Source organism: Aspergillus ruber (genome assembly GCF_000600275.1).
Source record: "Aspergillus ruber CBS 135680 unplaced genomic scaffold scaffold00050, whole genome shotgun sequence".
Taxonomy (NCBI): domain Eukaryota; kingdom Fungi; phylum Ascomycota; class Eurotiomycetes; order Eurotiales; family Aspergillaceae; genus Aspergillus; species Aspergillus ruber.
Window position 1 is genome coordinate 48,050 of NW_024467346.1, and position 18,799 is coordinate 66,848.

The window sequence follows — 18,799 nt, forward strand, 5'->3', positions numbered from 1 at the left end:
AAGATCGTAATCTGAATGATTCGAGACCAGGCACTAGTTGCATTTCCGAACAAGTTCTAGTTCATTCCACATTCACCGTCGAGGAACGACCCGACAGAACCCGACAAAAGCCGACATAAGAGAGTCGCAATACCAGTAGGCCGTGATGCATGCAATTCTGATGCTTATTGTAGTGACAAGAACAAGGGTCGAATGCGGTGCAGTATTTCCGAAGGCTGTCATATGTAGTGACAGCGCTACCAAAGAACTCTGGTAGGCCGTGACGCTTCAAGCCCAATCAATCGAGCATCGAAAGCCCTTGCAGCAAACTGTTATCAGGATTCGATAGGGGCCTTGCCGAGATGGCCCGTGTATCTGGGCGTCATAAGCAGAACCCATGCTGACACTTCTGTCGTAGATCTGTTAATGCTACCGGAACCATGTGAAAGCGTGATATCAGCCGGATGGTTGGACATGGTGTTTTTGCGCAACCTTGGAAGTGCCTGGGTTGGCTGTCAAAAGGATCGTACAATCCGTCTGACGTTATGGTTCCTGTGAGCTGTCAGCGATGTCTTGATATGGCCAAAGGTAACGATCAAAGAAACGCTTTGTACCACCACTTTGAGTTAGTGACTACAAAGTGGGATGAAACAACTAACATAGTCTATTTATGACAACGAAAGTTGTTCAAAGTGACCCCGTTGTGCCTTGCAAAAGTCCAAGGCCAAGGATAAATATACATAGACCTACCAAATCAGGAAACACACATATTATCACACAAGTATCACAACCTAGCAAAAATAGACACCTCCCACCAAATCCACCATCCCTGTACCACCGGGACTAACCCCCTAACCAACGCACTCACCAAATGTCCAAAGAAAATCCTCCGACGGTCTCGCCAAATCCACATCCCAGCTCAACAACAACAAATCCGGTATAGTCTGCTCAGGTGATCAATCGCGCATGCACTGTCAGCAAGTTACTGTGGAACCTCTTTTTCCCGCTGGTCTCTGTCCGCTGTCATGCAGAGTGTCACCGGCCATTGTCTTTGCTTTGTGGGAGGGTAGCGGGGCAGGGCAGGCGTTGCCCGTAGCGCTGTATTGGCATGTCAGCATTATGGATTATGGTTTGGTATGTTTGTGAGATACTACGGGGGCCAGTCAAGGGTGCTGAGTTGCATTTTCTGAGACAGTTTGTGTTTGTAGTTACGGCGGTTGGTAGTTTTAATGTTTATGTAGGCGCCGGGATGAGGGGTTTATTGGCGCGTAGAATATATGTTTTCTACAGGATGATGTGGTGTAGTTCCAGGCTTCCAAGTTGATTTTTGAGTTTGTTTGATAATATGTAGGGGTATGCAAGTTGGATGACTCGGTCAAGGAATACTCGACTCGGGCATGATGGAGTCATGGTTAACAGCATATTCACGCCCCCCACTATCCGTATAGGGCACCGCATTCATGACATCCCACTACGCAGGACGAATTTTTAGATAGTATGTTATTTTTTATTTTTCGGTGACTCATGATGTAAGATACTACGCTGTACTATTCTAAGAATCTTCAGCCGGCATCGGTGCATTAAACGTGATCTGTGGCGAGTGACAGCTGTGGCTGTGGCGATGACTGTGGCGCAGTTCGCTAAGGCTGTCGAGTAATGTAAATGCATTAGCGGCCTCACTCCGGCAGTGATGCATCGAGTGCTGACGAGTCTTCATTCTCAAGGACTGTCCTGACTGTACTGAACTTTTGTCCAGAGTACAGAGACCCCCCCCCCTGATATTGTTGTGACCTATCTCGTAAGATACAGTATCGAGGCAGACCCGAAAGTCTGGAGATGACCATCGACCGGGCTCAGTCCAATGGCCGATCCCAGCGGGGATCTCAGCGGCGTCCGTCGTTCTGCTAGTCAGGCCAATAATAGCCCATAAGTGGCCCAAGACCGCAAGGCCCACCGCATGGCGCCCTCCATCAGCTGAGATTGTTCGCTAATCAGATCTCGCGATGTCAGTGGTATTCTGTTTACATACGGTATTTTTGACCACCGAGATATTACTCTAGAGTAGGGGAGTTATGGTAGATATTCATATGTTCTTCGTGGGATCATAGGTGGCATCTTGGATATACGGAACACGGAAACCGTTCCGTATATGACAGTACTCTGGTACGGCACCACTAGATTTTTCCGCGTGCAACACTTATATCACCAATGTATTATATGGAGTAGACCATGCACTGTCCATCGCAGACTTTTACCTGCCTATTTTACCCAGCCGTGCAGATATGCCGCGTGCAGAGTCAGAGTATACTTTATACGCCCCAGTGATGCTAATGCTGATGATGCCGGAGACCGGACAATGCCAGCTGAGTCCAGTGGCAACCAAGTCCCCCGATGGAAACTTTCTATTGTTATACAGACATGCACTGGATATACGACGTTGTAGATTCTGCACCCCCATGGAAACGGCAACTCCTCCGGAACCCTCTTCTCTGACCATTACTCTGTATGGAATTGCTCTATTTTCGTGGATAGACAATGATCTTCGCAACCTTTCGGAGTGACCGTTTAGACAGTGGACCATTGGGGCTTAGCAGGAATACATACATACTGCCCCGTACAAGTAATAGGCATCTGCACTACGTTTTGCTGCCTCCTGAATCCAATTCCTATACTGTGCAAGTACAGATATGCTGTTTCAACTGCATCAGAATGGATCTCGGGTCCTTTATTTGGCCAGTTGTAGTCGTAGTCAGAAGTATACCAATCCGGACACTTGCAGAGTCGCCCTTGACTCTGTAACTTTGGTCTCTTTCTCATGCTCCGGTAGATCTGAGTCGGGGAAGCCGGACGGACGGTGGCCACTTCTTTGTACAGAGCACCATACGATCGGGTGAGAGAATCCGTTGAGAAAAAATTTGCCGGATATATCCCACTGCTACTATGGAACAGGTATGCCTGTCCATGTTTAAAGTAATAACATAAATATAAAATAATAATGATGCTATTATGATCTTTCTATCTACCCGGATATATATGTCGTCTAACCCCCGGCCTGGATCGCGGCGCCATTATTCTATACAAATCCCTCCCCGCCAGCATCCTCCGATTTCCTGTTTCGGTTATCGCCCCCTCTTTCTCGCTTGTCTCTATTCTTATTTCTCTCTTCCACCTCCCTTCCTCCACCTCTTTCTCTTCTCTTCTCTTTTTCCTTTCTCCTCGTCTCTTACATTCTAACCGTTCTACTTTCCACGTCCTCTCTTTTCTTTCCCATAACGTTGACTCGTTTCGTTCCTTCGCGCATTCGCCCGCACAGTAATTTTGACCCTATACAGTCGCCGTACCCTGTCCTTGGGATCTCCGGTTTACCTACAATCCCAATTCCATTCTGAACCTGTTCCGAAAGCGAATCCATTCTATCCCCGTGTGGCCAGGCAGCCGATTTTCTCTCGCAGTGATTCGGTTTCGCTGCGCCTAACTGACAATCCGCGATTCGTATCTTCTATACCTGGAACTACGACAGTGTGGGAATAAATTCACTTGTGTATGGGCGAATGTCGCCTTTATAATTAATCGTTTCTTTTCGTTCCTATAAACAAGACAAGTGGTATCTGCGCAGTATCATTATGCCAACCGTCTTACTTCCTTCGTCGGCCGCTGCCTTCGCGCCTCGGTCGTCGCCTAATGTCGTCTTGAATCGCAAAGTTGAGCCATGGCTAACAGCTGCACTCAAGCGTGTTAACCGGGTCAAGCGTCCACTAAACAATGTCACCCAGCATACGCGATGTCTGACCGAGACCCTGTCGTCGACCAACGCCATCTGGACTCTCTGCTCCATGATGTTTCCCAAAGCCCCCGAGGCGGAGCTTCGCAAGGACGAAGATCCCCTTGTTGAGGGGTTGTTCAACTATCAGATGATCCACGTTGAGGCGTACGTTGTCCATGTCGATATGGTGTCGCAGAACGAAGTCGCTTTCAAGTTAACCCCCGAGACGATCGAATCCTTGGTTGACTTCCATCGGGATATCTATTGCACTGACGCCAACGCCAACACATGGGACTGGCCAGAGAAAGGGAAACAGTTGAAAAAGATGCAGGAGGAGTTCAATCAAGCCGCCAACAAGTTTGTCTACCGTACCAACGCCCATGCCCTTGAAGGGATTGAAGAGGATGGGGCCGGAGAGCTACTGGGAGGAAGGAGTGAGGAGGCAAAGAATGCCATCTCGAACCTCTTCGTTCCCTTGCTTCCCCCTCCACCGCGCACCAATCCGATGGACCTGCTGCGACCGACTCCGTTTCTGCCTAGCTCGACGGGTCCCGAGACGTGGTGGCAAGATCTTATTCCTCAACCGGTTTCCTCTATGTTCTCGTCCGGCGCAACCACAGCCGCCACCACAGCCGATTCGAATCCCAACCTGTGGGCCGGTTTGGGCGGCTTGAATGACCTTCAGTTTGCCTCCCCAACACCGTCATACAGCCAACCCTACACCACGACGGCGCCGTACAACACTACGCAGTACTACCCGACGACAGTTGCTGCCACGACAGCCCCTATCGCCCCGCTCCCACTTCCCAGTATGCTCGTGCAGCCTTGCAGCACGGCGGCAAGCATGGTAGGCTTCGGATGGGGTGAGCGGTACCAGGATTTCGCGTTGCCGTACGGGGCCACGATGTAAATGTGCCCATGAACCTTGTATGATGCTGTGGAACGGTGTTCCTGACTTTCGCGTGCGTTTTCTTTTCTTTCGACCAGATCTCGAGGCTGGCCTCAGCAAGCAACCGGTTTTGGTGCTTCCCAAGCTCATCCGGACCCGAATACTTACGACCATCGCAACGATACGACACCTTTTTCGCGCGACCAGACAACATCAGACTAATTGGCATCATATTCTTTGACGGCGTTTGATTGATTCTGCGACATTATGATACTCCATCTTGCATTTCAACAGGCATAATCCGCTTCTCCTCTCTTTTTGTTTGCGATGTTTCGATTTTGCCCTTTCCTTACGAGCAAGCGCTAGCGTTTTGTTTTGTTTTGTTTTCTTTGCTTTTGATTTTGCTTTGCCTTTATTGATTGCATAAAGAAGCGGCGGGTCGGCTATCTGGTTGTTCTTTTCTTGTTTATCCCGCATAAAGACTGGTGAGCCTCGCGGCTTGGGATATGATTTGGACGAAAGCATGTTAAACGATTTCCTTTCTTTGTCGCTACTTGACAGGTGTCTGCCAGGGGAAAACACAATAGTTTGTCTGCGACTACTATCAGTGTTTGTGCCTGGTTCCCTGTCGACGTCTTCCTTTCCAATACAGTGTACTGGACTGGTCCTGGTCTGTTCAATCGGACGGGTAAGGAGGATGGACGAGTTCGTGCGGCGACGATGACTACCTGACATCTGCGATGCCGGGTAGTCTCAATTTTGCGACACACAGCGGGACAGTTGGCGACACGATGTGATGCGACCAAACAAAGAGACGAAGGCGGAAAAGAAAGAGGCACTGCCTGCGCCCGACTCGCAATACCCGTCCGCGATTGGTCGCGAGTCAGGATATCCATACCTGAGCGGTACAAGCGGTCTGTGACCGTACATGTATTGCCCGGTCATCCGGCGCATCCAATCCTCTCTCCCTCTCCTCTTTGTCTCTTTACGTCTGTTGCAGTCGCTGACTGTACACGCCTGTCCCTGTCTATGATAGGGTCATCTCCTATCGTCCAGGCTGGATTTTCTTTTGTATATGATTCCTGGGTATGCTCCGTCTTTAGATTCCCGGGTTGGAATCGGCGGAGAATCGGATGCTGGCATTTGCGCGGAGCTGGTCTTCGAATTACTTTCTTTTATTGACTTTTTTGTGATATCGTCCCTCGCTTGTATTCAGGAGATAATGAATATGTTGGAAAGTGGCAATTCTTTCACTAGATGTAGTACCCCAGGGGTAGTGGTAGTGATAGTGATAGTGGCAGTTGTAGGGGTTTGCCTCGGGATTAGTAATGACGTCATACCAACTCCCGTAGCATCGACAACAGCGCAACAAACCTGCATCCTTCAAAGAATTGCATCAAAATCCGGTTGTTAAGAAGATTTCAGGGGTGCTGCTTTCTTGTTAATACTGCTGCTAGCACTACTAATTGTACATATTCTAGTCTTAACGACAAATAGCTCCAGGCATCCACATTCGAAGATCACCCGAGATATCCAACGACCAACACCACTCAACCAACATACCTAGGACCACAAACACATCACAACACAACACGACCAAACCCCCCAATATCCAAAAGAAAAAGACAAATGTCCCTCCACGAAGCCCTCCAAGCCCTCGGCCCAACAACATGGGACGAAATCCCCAAATCTCAACCCGACCTCCGCGCCTATCTCTCCACCCTCGCCCATCAAGCCCGCACCATCATCGCATCCGTCCCTGAACCTCCCCCTTCATCCTCGCATGATGGCGATGAGCACCACCACAAGAAAGAACAGCAACACAAATACGGGCATGCATATACCGTAAAACCCTCCCCCGCCCGCCTGGGCACCACAAACCACGAGATCCTCTCATTACAGAGACAATGGGGAAAACCGCTGAAACCAGGGAATTCGCGGGACAATCCTCAGGAAATTCCGTTGTTTAAATTGCAGGCTGGTGATGGGAAGGCAACGTGGTTTGGACGGAGGAGTGTACATGAGGGCATGCCGTTCGGGCGGTGGAGGGAAAAGATGTCGAGTGAGCTCGAGGAGACACTACGGTTGAATGAGGGGAGGGTTGAGAATGGATTGGCGCCGGATAAGGTTGTTAGAGGATTGGGGGCTGCGAGGAGGGTTGAGAGTGTTGATGTCTACGAAGAGGGTGAGAGTGGTGGTGAGGGGGGGAAGGTGATTGGGGGTGTGAAAGTATATGATATCTGTGCACATTTCCCGAAACCTACAACGGCAAGAGATTTCGTGCAGGTTAGTGTTTCTTGGGAGGAGGGTGTTGATACACCTGAGAATGGTGGTGATGAGGACAAAGGGAAGGGGAGGCGGTGCCGGAGTTGGTTGTCAATTTCAAAGCCGTGCACGCATCCGGAGTTGCCGCCGCAGGATGGGTATATTCGGGGGCAGTATGATTCGTTGGAGTTTATTAGGGAGGTTCCTCCTGTGGCTGCAGATGATGGGAAAAGTGTGACTGCGAGTGATCCGAATCTTGCCCAGCATGAGGGTATCTCGGAGTCGTCAAAAGATAGCAAGATGGGGAGGAAGAGGGGAAAGACAGATACTGCTGCGGAAGAGAAACACAGTGAGTTTGCTGACGGCATCGTTGAAGATGATGAAGCGAACCCGTATCCAGTTGAATGGATCATGGTTACTAGGAGTGACCCCGGGGGCAGTATTCCCCGGTGGGTGATCGAAAAAGGAACACCCAAGAGTATCTGGAGCGATACAGTCAAGTTCATTGACTGGGCTAGTCGAGACGACGAGAAGGATGATAGTAAACCATCCAGCTTGCACAGCGGCACCAAGGGGTCCAACAACGTGAACATAAATCTTAACGATGAAGACGAAGACGAGAATGGAGAAGACGAGATCCATGAACAAGAACAGCGCAACGGCCTCATCGCCAACTTTGCCTACTTGCTTAATGCAGGATTGGAGCGTTACGCACCACAAGCTATTCTCGACTACGTACCCTACCAGCGCAGATCCTCACTCAGCTCTGACTCTAGTTCCGAAGAATTCGACGACGCATTGTCTACTGCAAGCACGCGGTCTAGTTCAAAACGAAGGAGTAGCTCGAAGACTCGTGGGGGGACGGAATCGCATAAAGAGGGCTTGGATATCGGCCATACTAATGCTACACCTGTTGATCTAATGCAGATGGACAAGAAAACCGGAAAGCTGAATTCGCACGAGAAACATCTGGCTAAACTTGCGCAAAGGAAGCGCGATGTCCAGGCTAAATTGGAGACTGTACGGACGGAGATTGAAGCGTTGCGGTTAGACGCAAATGCCAGCACCGGTGCTTCCGGTGATGAAAAAGAGAAAGAAACAGACAAAGAAAAAGAAAAGAGAGAGAAACGGGAGAGGAAGGAGAAGGAGAAGCAGGAGAAGCAGGAAAGAGAAAGGGAAAAGAAAGAAGAAAAGGAAAGGGAAAAGAGAGAGAAACAGGAAAAGCGCAAGAGCAGAAAAGCTGGAGAAGAACCTCCCTCCGAAGCCCCACCCCAACTCGACAGTACCCCAGCCCCAGACTCTGAATCCAAGAGTACCACAACAAGCAACAACCAGCCGCCTTCCTCTGAAGACCTCCCCCGACTCAGCGAAAGGCAAGAACGCCCCAAACACAACCGCACAGTATCAACAGCATCGCACCGCTCCGCCGCACAAATTCATAAAGCAGCCTCCGGCCTCTTCGCTCAAGAATCCAAGCTTCTCAAACAACTCGGTAAAATCGAGCAAGACCAGTTGAAAGAAGCTTCCAAGATTGAAGCAAGACAGAAGAAACAGGTTGAGAAGGAGGAGAAATCTAGGTCACGGATGGAGATGGATGGGATGAAGAAGGAAGTTGATGAGTTGAAGAAGGAAGTTGAGAAATTGAGGAATGAGAGACAGCAGTGGCAGGATTTGGTGGCCAGTTTGCAGGGGGAGAATCAGAGGTTGGGGGGACAAGGTGGGCAGGTTGAGGCTGGGGGTTGAATACTGAATGGGTGAGATTGGATGTATATTTGGATGTATTATACCGTACTATAGTATGTATTTGGATTGATTGTACAGTTTGTTTGGTTAAGACACGTTAAATACAGATTTTTAGACCGAGGCCCTACACGCCAGTCTCAGATACCTCTGCAGCACAATATAAGATAACCTCAAATCTTGCACCCAGTAACGATGCTGAATATGGCTTTTGACCTTGCTCGAAAGCTTGCTTTACGTTTGATTTACCTGATACAGACAGCGCTGAACTCGGTGCTTCGAGAGTTTGTACACATTCTGGTCCTCCCACGTTCTTCGTCATCCTTGAGGTTGCACTTCGGAAATAGCTATCACCGTGTTAGTACCGTAATACGAGTTCCACAAAGAAAGTCCATATGGAATGTCAGTCAAACGGCGCAAGCCGGCCAGAAAACTGATACGATGGCAGCAAATATATGAGAAATTCTCTCGCACTCGGTGCGAACAGTCTGATGAACGGGACACACTCTTTCCCCCCCAATTTTGTGGCGGTAAACCACCATTTGTTCTTGCATCTTATGACGAAAAAGTGGCACAATAATGTAAGTCTGCTGGGGTTTCGTCAGGCATACAGCATGCACTAAATTTCACACTGGTATTATCATGCAATTCAATTCATGGAAATTCATGCTGCATGACAGCAATCGGATAGGATAATCCAATCACATTCTCTACCGGATAGCGTCATCTGTACCATTCCTCTACTCTTTATGCTTCACGTCGACTAGGTTAAACGTGGAGTCGAGGTGTTGAGCGTCGAACTCCCTCACGGGGAGTTTTGAGATCTCGTCTTTGAACTCGTCCATAGTAGCTCATCGCTTGCACTGGGCATCCAGCTTTGGTTAGCTCAAGAAGTGAGCGATGATACCGCCGGGTTAGCTCACGAATCTCGTATAGATGTTTTAACGTCACGGTGATGACTTAGATTCCAAGATGTGTTCAAATTGTTTCCGAAAGATGGTCTAACGGATGTACCAAAAATGCCGAGTCTATCTTGCGCTCAGAAATGGCGCGTGTTCTCCAAAAGAAGCCATTCCTTCGCGAATTGAAAATCATGCGTAGTAGAATATTGTGAGGTTCTCGCCAATGCTAACCAAGTTAGATTCGCAGATTCATCAATTCTTGTGCAAGGTGCTAGTGTCTGCTTTCTTCTGACTGCACGGCATGACATTCAAATGCTGCTGTAGTTTTCATGCAGACATCTCGTAATCATAATCATGGGATAGTTATGTTTAGCCTTATTATCCGGGGACGTGCGTCTTCAAGATGTGTGGATTAAACAATTCACTATCAGTTCTATTATCAATTGCCTTGAGTATTATAGACGTTTTGAATTCATGTTCATGACATAGAAGTACTGAACTTTCTTTTGCTGGCCAACCTTGACCACAGGATGCCCGGCTGCTCAGATAAAAAGGCCCCAGGGACGACTACATTCCTGGGACAAGAACAATCTAGTTTGTGTACTTGGAATCTCAGTTGACCTTTTGTACACAGATGCGATAACTTGACAAATCTTGAAAATTGACGGCTTCTGTCCGTGTCGTTTTCACAGTTCTGAATGGCATAACAGTATTAAAGACCCGAACGATTTACTTCGTGAAAGGTATTAGGGCAGGCACCGATATAAGTCACAAATTTCACTCGAGATTTTGCGCATCTAACTCTGGGCAGAGTGTATCTCTCGAAGTTCGACAACTGGGGTTCTTCTGGCCCCGAGAAAATAAGGGTGGGACAAGCTGTCCCTGGGGGCTGACTCTCTTCTCTTGCGAATTTTGCAAGGGCATGGGTCGGACGCGGAGTGATGTTCGCTGGATTTATTTGAGGGGACGTATAGCTTATTCTCATTCCCATGTACAAGGCGCAGAATAGAGTCTTCAAAAGGTCCTGGATTTGGGATAGACGTGAGTTTGATCCAGGTATATGATAAAGATATTTGCTGTTATAATTGTTTTATTGAGATGAATAGGATGGCGGGAGTGCAAGCCATGAAAGCAGGGAGTTATTCGAGAAATGGTTCATCTGATTGTTTCTCATAAGTGAAGAATTATTATATAATGATATAGTGATATTCACTGGTACACTAGCAGACAGACATCTGCACATAGACACTGTTCCCATACATTATAGTATCCCTTCGCCTGGACTTGTACATCCCCAGGTGCGCGACGAAGATGCGGAGGATACAGCTGAACGATATCCAGGCAGGTGATGAACCGATATTCTTCCATGATGTAGGCTCTCGTGGCAGGGCTGTTCGGAGGTATGGTGATAGCATCCGATTCGCAACGTGAGAGTTACCAGTCATCGATGACCGTGGCGTTGTCGTATATCCTGTACTCAGGATATCATCGTAACACGCGGCCTCGAACTCGAACTCAGTTCAAACAAAAATTCATACGCCAACCAGCTTATTCCTGCGTCTATACAACGATTAGTCCAGCCCACTCTACCCTCCTGAACCAAAGACGCAACCTACCTCCGGCGGATTCCCAGCCCCCCTAACCATCTTCTCAATCATTTGCGCGCGCACCTTCTCCTTCGACTCGCCCATTCCCACAGCCATATATGACAGCATCGGCGGGTGCCCGATGTACGATGCGTAGCTGTCGCGCACGATGTTGGAGGTCCAGTCGTACTTGGTGGTGTCGGCGTGGCCAGTGCCGACGTAGCGGGCTTGCATGGCCTCCAGGTTTTGCATCGTGCGGAGTTTGTCAGCCATTTTGGTGGTTTATTGGGGGGCTTGATTTGAGGCTTGCTATTGTTTAGGTGGTTGTGATGGGTCGAGTTGGTGAGTTCGTTGTTGGTTGGTTGCGATAAGGATGCAGTTCCAGAACAGAAGTTGGACGTCACGTGATTTTTATAAAAAGAAAATCTTTTGACGATCGCAGCCTCTTTCTACGGAGTATATCTTTACATCAAGCGATATGGACTCAGACACATTACCGTCCAGAATAGCAACTCTAGTCCACGAACATTTCGATGCCCTGCCCGCACGCAGCAAACCAACCATCCACCCGGATGGATCGCGAGAATGGATCCCGATGACGGGAATTGTCGTTGTCAAGGGTACCTCTTAGAAATAAACCTTGACATCTCAAGACCTAACTGATCAAGAGACTGAACAGGCGAAAACACACTGTCAGAAAAACTAACCTGTGTGGCTGTCACGTACGTCCATGTCCCCCCCAGTGGCATGAAAACATATTAACAAGACCAGAACCGGAGCAAAATGCGTATCCGCTTCTCAAATCCCTCAATGTAGGGGTCTAGTTCTTCACGACTGCCACGCGGAGATCCTAGCTATTCGCGCATTCAATTACTGGCTTCTAAGTGAATGTCGTGGTGTGTTGGGCCAGCAGTCATCGCCATACGTCCGCTGCCGCCAACACAACGATAATGAAAATGGCGACTGGCCACCCCTAGAACTCCACCCTGACATCAAAATCTACATGTACTGCACCTGCGCTCCCTGCGGCGACGCAAGCATGGAGCTTTGCATGGCGGCACAAGAAGACCCCACTCCATGGGAGCTTCCATCACCTGTACCCGCAGCATCCAACAACACAGACACAGAGAATATTCCAAACGAAGCAACACTAATCGGCCGCGCCCACTTCCAACTCCTAGGCGTCGTCCGCCGCAAACCCGCACGCACAGACGCAGAGTCCACGCGCAGTAAATCATGTTCTGATAAACTGGCCCTGCGGCAGGTCTCCTCTTTACTATGTCAGGAGACGAGCTTGCTGATTGCGCCAACGGCGAATGCCTACTTGGCTGGTGTTATCTTGCCAGAGGAGGAAATTAGTCGGGTTGCGTGTGAGAGGGCGTTTGGGGCGGATGGGAGGATGGAGGCCCTCCGTGGGCGGGGGTGGCCTATCGCTACCCATCGGGAAGAGGACAGCTCGGGATATGGGTATCGGTTCCTGCCCTTTCAAATCCTCTCCATTCCCAGTGGTCAAATAGACCGTCTTTACCCCTTCCGTAAACCACCACCCTGTCCATCGGACGATAAGCCCAGCAAACCAAAAACAAAACCAGGCAATGTATCGGCAATCTGGACGATCGCGCCATCACACGCCTCTCCGTTACCAGATCATAACCCTAAATCGCTGCCGAAGTTACGCGGTTCGAACACGGGCTTGTATGAGACGGTGATAAATGGCGTGAAGCAGGGGAATCGGGCGTTGGCGCCGCTGGCGAGGGGGGCGAGTGCGTTGTGCAGGGCGAGGTTGTGGGGGGTTGTTAGGGATGTCTTGGTTTTAGGGCGGAATGGGGATGGGTATGGGGGAGGTGCTTTATGGAGGGATGTTCTTGCGGCGGCTACGTATGATGAGTTTAAGAGTGTTCCAGAGTATATCGGAGGGGCTTTGAAAGCAAGAGGACAGGCTATTAAAGATGCCAGGAAAGTCTTGAAAGGATGGGTCCCAAATTCGGGGGATGAGGAATGGGGGATAGATGTTTTGATTGATCCCAAGAAGCAGAAGTGTTCGCATTAATGTGCAGTGATTACGAATTATATTAACGAGAAGATTAACCAATGACTAATGGTACAAAACTTTTGTCTCCTGGCAGATAGCTGGACTGTGAATCCATAGACAAGAACCGAAATTACCTATTAGACCCCGTATGCATATACATCGCTGGTCTTAGTAGATGCCAGGGATGATCCGGCTGCGAACCAACGACGTATACCGATCCCAGTCAGCTCCATACTTCTTCTTGCACTTCTCCTCATCCCGCATTTCACGGTGAACAAGCAAGACACCAAAGTAAAGCATGTAGAAGTAAGTGAAAACCATACCCCACCCACGAGCCTCAGGCGTCTGCACAGCCTGCTTCTGCACAGCACCAGTAGCCGGGTTCACACTCTGCACCATGACGAAACCCGCAATACCGGTAGGCAGGCAGTAAGCCCACGACATAGTCCAGTCACCCAGGTAGTTAATGTGGCGAGCAAGACCCCACCAGCCGGAAATCATGAGCTTGGAGCCGCTCTTAGTCTCGATGTACTTGAGGTTCTTGCAGCGGGGATCGTTGGGGTTGGTGCGGAAACGGTTCTTTTGGTTGTTGGCGCCGCGGAAGATCGAGTAGCCGATTGCGGTGACGCCGAGGACCATTGCAAGACCTTGGAGGCCGAGCTCGAAGGGGAACATGGCGAGGTAGCGGGTTTGGAAGTTGTAGATGAAGGGCACCCAGACGAGGTCTCCGAAGGAAAGCATGAAGCCGAAACCGTCCATGATGACGTCCATGGTGGTCAAGAGTGCGGGCTCCATGTAGAGGCCGTCTAGAACGTAGAATGCCTGGAAGACGGTGACCAGGACGATCGAGTCGGTGATGTAGCCATATTCCCGGTACTGGCGGGCGATGTTCGATAGGTTTAGAATGATCCATCCAAGCAGACCGGGTCTCATCTCGTTCCAGACCTTGATGTCGATGGTGCGCGAGCTCTCACTGACAAACGGGATAGGCAACCGTATACGAGGGTTCAGTTCGCGTCCGATGAAGAAATCGTACAGGACATTGCCGGTGTGTCCGCCGGGAGCCAATTGCCGGAGATTGGGGTTCATCTCACCGGGCGAGGGAACGGTAAAGCTCGTAACATAAACGAAGATCGCGATCACGGTGCAGATCACCAGGTTGGCCGTGATGACCTGCGGGTAGTTGTCCCATAGGAAAGTCCAGACCACGAAATCCGCCCCGTACAGGTATGTGCCGACACCACAGCCCGAGAGAATCAAAACGGCCGACAAAAACGCTGCACGCATCAGTTATGGCCCGTAATTGATGATTGGAGGAGGTATACCATTGAACTTGTATTTGTGTCTTCCCCCGCAAGCCAACTCCGTACCCTCGACCTCATGGCCAGGCAGGAACACATACAACAGAAGGCTCAATAAATAATAACTCAGCACTCCCAAAGTGACCTGTGTATCATAGAATGCCGCGATCCCTCCTTCCGGCCAGCCAATTTCTTGTTTCAACGCATCGAGGGTCAGGGAGGACGGGTGAAGCAGCGATGGTGCAGGACAACCGGAGACGTCGTTACACAGAAATGTGAAGCCGTAAATCAGAACAGGGAGACCGAAGATAATTCCAAAAGCCCCGAGCCTATAAAATCACAACGTCAGCTTATACTCCCCAAGATCTCGATCAAGGACACGTACGGTCCACCGAACTCGTAGCCGCGCTTCTCAGGAACGGGCTGAATGGGAATTCCAGATTTGGATTCCTTGGATGGCATTTTGAAATGAATTGCCAACAGATAGTAGTAAGATGCGCTCCCGTGTAGAATTGGTAATGAAGAGGATGTTGTTGGGAGTGACGACGGATGATTTAAATCTCGCGGATTTCGGCCGGAGCTTCTCCGCAATCGTACGTCTTTGGGCATTCCTTCCCTCACTCTATCACTACTACTGTCTCGACTTTGATTCTTTCCACCTCTGATACTGGGCTTCATAATCTTATCTATATTACTTGTCTTTATCTCTCGAGTTTTCACTGATTGCTATACTCTTGATCGCCTTGCCGTGTCGTGGTGGTCTGGATCGCCATGAAGCTATCAACCAGCTCGCTCATCCAGAGCGCCCTCCTCTTAGCAGCATATTATATCCCAGTCACTGCAGCCTCGGACTCGGAATCGCTCGCCCCCTGCGTTGCACGCTCTCCAACCACCGGCTTGTACTACGATCTGAGCGCAATCTCGTTGACGCCGCCCGAGTCGAAAGATGGGGAGAAAACACACAAGGGAGGACCGGAGAGCTGGCACGCCAGAGGCCATGACTATCCGTCCAATTTTACGATAAATATATGTGCGCCGGTTGTCGAGGAGCTCAAGGATGTGGTGGGGGTTGAGAAGGCACGGTGGAAGAATGTTAGTGCTTATTATGAGTTGGATGGGGAGGTTTATTCGATTGGGTGTGTATCCTGCTACAAGTATATGGAAGGAGAACGCAGACTGATGATGACAGACAACAAGCATCCGACCCCTTCTTCCGCGGCCGAAAACTGGTCCTCAATTACACTGATGGCTCGCCCTGCTCCAGTGATTCCTATTCTTCAGACGTTGATACCCGAACCAAGTCCTCCATCATGTCCTTTCTCTGCGATCGCGACGCCCACGCCTCTCAAACGGCTGTATCCTACGTTGGTACAATGGATGAGTGCACATATTTTTTCGAAGTCCGGAGCTCAGTTGCATGTGGAGGCATGGCCCCGGGCCCGGATGGCCAGGGACTAGGACCTGGGGGTGTGTTTGGCGTTATGTGAGTCAACACCACACACATTTTTCTTGATATTAGGGAGCTGACAGGCATAGTGCGCTGATCGCCGTCGCAGTGTATCTACTCGGAGGCTGCGCCTACCAAAGAACCGTCATGCACCAGCGCGGCTGGAGACAATGTCCAAATTACAGTCTCTGGGCAGGCATGGTGGACTTTATCAAAGTGAGTATCCTGGCGTTGATACCGTTCCGAAATTCGTTCTCGTCCAGATGTCGTGGCCGAGGCTCTTTCCAGGAGTATGGTAGTGCAAAGTTACCGGTTTCGAGGGTGGATTAGACTTGAATGTCTTGTCTTGGCTGGACTAAGCTGGATACATTGGGCTATGAAGGGGTTGGCCTGTGTTGAACATGGGTGTTGCATGACTTCCTTGGAACCTGAAACCTGAAACTGTTGTACTCTGCATAGCGACTACGTCTGTATAGACTGTCAATAACCATGTCTGGACATTGGACTTTTATCTCCCCTCTCCCCCTCTATTATTAGATCTAACTGCCACTGTCACCGTTTCAATCATTGCACTCATTTCTAAAAGCCATCACTCCAACAAAACTAACAACTCTTTTTCAAACACAGGACATGGCTATTATCCTCTTCTCATCCCTAGGCAACATCTTCCGCCTTAAACGACCCTCCAGCGGCTACGACCGAATGAACGGGAACACAGCCGACACTCGTCGCGGCAACGTCGTCAACCGCGGAAACCGGAATGACTTGGATGCCGAGAATCGATTGATCGATCAGTTGGACGAAGAGTGGGAGGATTGAAAACATGCCACTATGAGTGTGTTTGGTTGGTCGATTGGTCGGACCTAGGGTAGGACTTCTGCTGTATCTTTTCCCGTCCAACATTATGGATGGACACTGCGTGTATTTAGATATCCATTTTTCTTTTTTCTATGAAATGAATATCACTATCACCAAATACAAATCAGATTATTCATTCTCAACATTCCTAATCGCAGACTCAATATCCGCATTCTGATGTCTCTTGCGTCCCAGCCTATTCCTAAATTTCATCTTCTTAATCAGATAAGCGCGCTTCCGTCGTCTCGGAGTGTAGTTCACCGGGCTTTCACCACCCGTAAAGATGAACGAATCGTAAATGAACGCGCCAAACAGGCCACCAGCTATATCAGCGACCCAAGACCCCCAGACCCACCACGCGTGCTTCTGTGTGAACAATCGTCCGCCGTAGCCGGCCATGAGTGCGAAGAGGCGCGGGCCGAAGTCTCGAGCTGGGTTGAAGCAACTACAGGAAAGCTGTTAGTATATGATATTCAACATGAAGGAGGCAAGGGAGACGTACCCTCCAGTATTATACCCCAATGCTACACACAAAATCATAATCAACAACCCCACCAAAAACGCCTGCATACCCGCTCCCGGCGGCGCATTGGTATGATCACCCAGCGCGAGAATCGTACAAACCAGAATCCCCGTTCCAACAAACTCATTAAAAAATGCCGCCGCAGGATGAACCCACTCCTTTGGCATCGTATAAAACACACTATCCATGATTTGCGATGGCGTTTGCTGGTTGATGCTTGCGACGTAATGGATGGAGTTGTAGTATATACCGTACGCGATACCCCCTGAGGCTAGCGCGGCGAGGATCTGCGCTAACATGTACTGCAGACACATACGAACAGGAAATCCTCGGAAGACGGATAGCGAGATGCTGATTGCGGGGTTGAGATGGCCTCCGGATATACCACCGGCGACGTAGATGCCGACCATGAAGCCGAAGCCCCAGGCCCAGGATTGGGATTCGAAGGTGCCGGCTTGTTCTTGAGAGGTTACGCGGGAGAGGGATGCGCACAGGCCGATTAGGAGGGCGATTGTTGACTGTTGTGTCAGTATATCTTTACAAGTATTCAATCAGGCGTAGGGGACTCACTCCAAGTAATTCACCCAGGAACTCGCGGAAGATATTCCGGATACGACCCCATGTATTGAAAAAATCACCATGTCGTGGTTTTGAAACTTTCTGCGCAGGGTCTTCCTCCTTCCCTTCTTTCCCAAGCTCCCCGTCTGCCTTCTCAGGCGATGTAGCAGTTTGCTGCGCTTCTTCCGGCGTTCCCTATACATGGTTAGTTCTCTCTTTATCATTCTCAGCGATAGGATAAGCGTACGGTCTGCGTCGCAACAACCTCCTCCCCCTTCTCCCCCCTCATCCTCATTCCAGGCCTAACAACCCTAGGAAACGGCTGCGCCAAACTCCACAGCGGCTCATCATGCGGCTTACCATAACCCGGGTTATTCTCTAGGTACTCCGGCGAGATATAGACATTCTGCGGATTGTTATACGGGCCCGCAAGCGAGAAGTCCGGATTCGTACCCGTAGCGTCTTCCTTCTGGCGGTCTTCTTCTGTTAGGGCGACGGGTTCGTTTGCTAGAGTGTTGTGGCTAGATTTGTGATGTGCATTGGTATTGGTATTGACATTGCTGTTGTTGGCAGTGATATCGTGACCTTGCGACTGGTTGTTGAGACTGTGCTCGTTGTCTGTGGATGGCATGCCACTTCTGGGGCCCGTGGATGGTTCTTCTGGGCTTCCGGGTCCGCTTCCGCGGGAGAGGGTGGTTTGTTGTTCGGTTAAGGACATTATGAGGGCTATACGCAATACCGACAAGAATGGAAAGCAAGAACAAAAAACAAAAAGCAAAAGCAGAAACAAGAGCAAACGCAGAAGCACAAGCCCAACTGCTTTATCTATGCCCTCACAAATCCATTTCAGTCTGGTGGCGCCGTTGAAGAGCTTGAAATAATACTCCAAAGCCATGATATCCACAATTGCGTCACCATGAATAGACAATTCCAAGGAAAAGTACAAAATACAGCAC

At 49.7% G+C, this 18,799-nt stretch overlaps 8 protein-coding genes across 8 annotated transcripts; 5 read left to right on the plus strand and 3 right to left on the minus strand.

The window, feature by feature from the left end:
* Positions 1-2,934: 2,934 nt before the first annotated feature.
* On the plus strand, positions 2,935-3,601 carry EURHEDRAFT_308796 (uncharacterized protein). The gene is made up of 2 exons (XM_040778300.1): positions 2,935-3,276; positions 3,549-3,601. The coding sequence occupies exon 1, from the start codon at positions 2,986-2,988 to the stop codon at positions 3,211-3,213; it is 228 nt and encodes a 75-aa protein (XP_040634086.1). The 5' UTR covers positions 2,935-2,985; the 3' UTR covers positions 3,214-3,276; positions 3,549-3,601.
* Position 3,602: 1 nt separating this feature from the next.
* Positions 3,603-4,652, plus strand: EURHEDRAFT_382001 (uncharacterized protein; the record flags this gene model as incomplete). Its single annotated transcript, XM_040779484.1, has 1 exon — positions 3,603-4,652. The coding sequence occupies one exon, from the start codon at positions 3,603-3,605 to the stop codon at positions 4,650-4,652; it is 1,050 nt and encodes a 349-aa protein (XP_040634087.1).
* A 1,376-nt stretch (positions 4,653-6,028) lies between these two features.
* EURHEDRAFT_417467 (uncharacterized protein) lies at positions 6,029-8,816 on the plus strand. The gene has a single exon (XM_040783205.1). The coding sequence runs from the start codon at positions 6,261-6,263 to the stop codon at positions 8,637-8,639; it is 2,379 nt and encodes a 792-aa protein (XP_040634088.1). The 5' UTR covers positions 6,029-6,260; the 3' UTR covers positions 8,640-8,816.
* A 2,270-nt stretch (positions 8,817-11,086) lies between these two features.
* On the minus strand, positions 11,087-11,397 carry EURHEDRAFT_382003 (splicing factor 3B subunit 5 family protein; the record flags this gene model as incomplete). Its single annotated transcript, XM_040779485.1, has 2 exons — positions 11,087-11,098; positions 11,155-11,397. 2 exons carry the CDS (start codon positions 11,395-11,397, stop codon positions 11,087-11,089), a joined length of 255 nt encoding a protein of 84 aa, XP_040634089.1.
* A 105-nt stretch (positions 11,398-11,502) lies between these two features.
* EURHEDRAFT_308602 (tRNA-specific adenosine deaminase) lies at positions 11,503-13,411 on the plus strand. The gene is made up of 3 exons (XM_040778299.1): positions 11,503-11,744; positions 11,804-11,846; positions 11,896-13,411. Exons 1-3 carry the CDS (start codon positions 11,603-11,605, stop codon positions 13,172-13,174), a joined length of 1,464 nt encoding a protein of 487 aa, XP_040634090.1. The 5' UTR covers positions 11,503-11,602; the 3' UTR covers positions 13,175-13,411.
* erg24B (c-14 sterol reductase) lies at positions 12,846-14,984 on the minus strand. Its single transcript, XM_040787287.1, has 3 exons — positions 14,843-14,984; positions 14,482-14,786; positions 12,846-14,433 (listed from the first exon to the last, which is right to left on the minus strand). The coding sequence occupies exons 1-3, from the start codon at positions 14,917-14,919 to the stop codon at positions 13,325-13,327; spliced, it is 1,491 nt and encodes a 496-aa protein (XP_040634091.1). The 5' UTR covers positions 14,920-14,984; the 3' UTR covers positions 12,846-13,324.
* Positions 14,985-15,061: 77 nt separating this feature from the next.
* Positions 15,062-16,666, plus strand: EURHEDRAFT_309108 (putative vacuolar sorting receptor (Mrl1)). The gene is made up of 4 exons (XM_040778301.1): positions 15,062-15,593; positions 15,647-15,940; positions 15,994-16,120; positions 16,364-16,666. Exons 1-4 carry the CDS (start codon positions 15,229-15,231, stop codon positions 16,439-16,441), a joined length of 864 nt encoding a protein of 287 aa, XP_040634092.1. The 5' UTR covers positions 15,062-15,228; the 3' UTR covers positions 16,442-16,666.
* A 225-nt stretch (positions 16,667-16,891) lies between these two features.
* Positions 16,892-18,474, minus strand: EURHEDRAFT_467295 (MIP/aquaporin family protein; the record flags this gene model as incomplete). Its single annotated transcript, XM_040785168.1, has 4 exons — positions 16,892-17,207; positions 17,265-17,803; positions 17,856-18,038; positions 18,106-18,474. The coding sequence occupies 4 exons, from the start codon at positions 18,472-18,474 to the stop codon at positions 16,892-16,894; spliced, it is 1,407 nt and encodes a 468-aa protein (XP_040634093.1).
* Between the last annotated feature and the right edge of the window lie 325 nt (positions 18,475-18,799).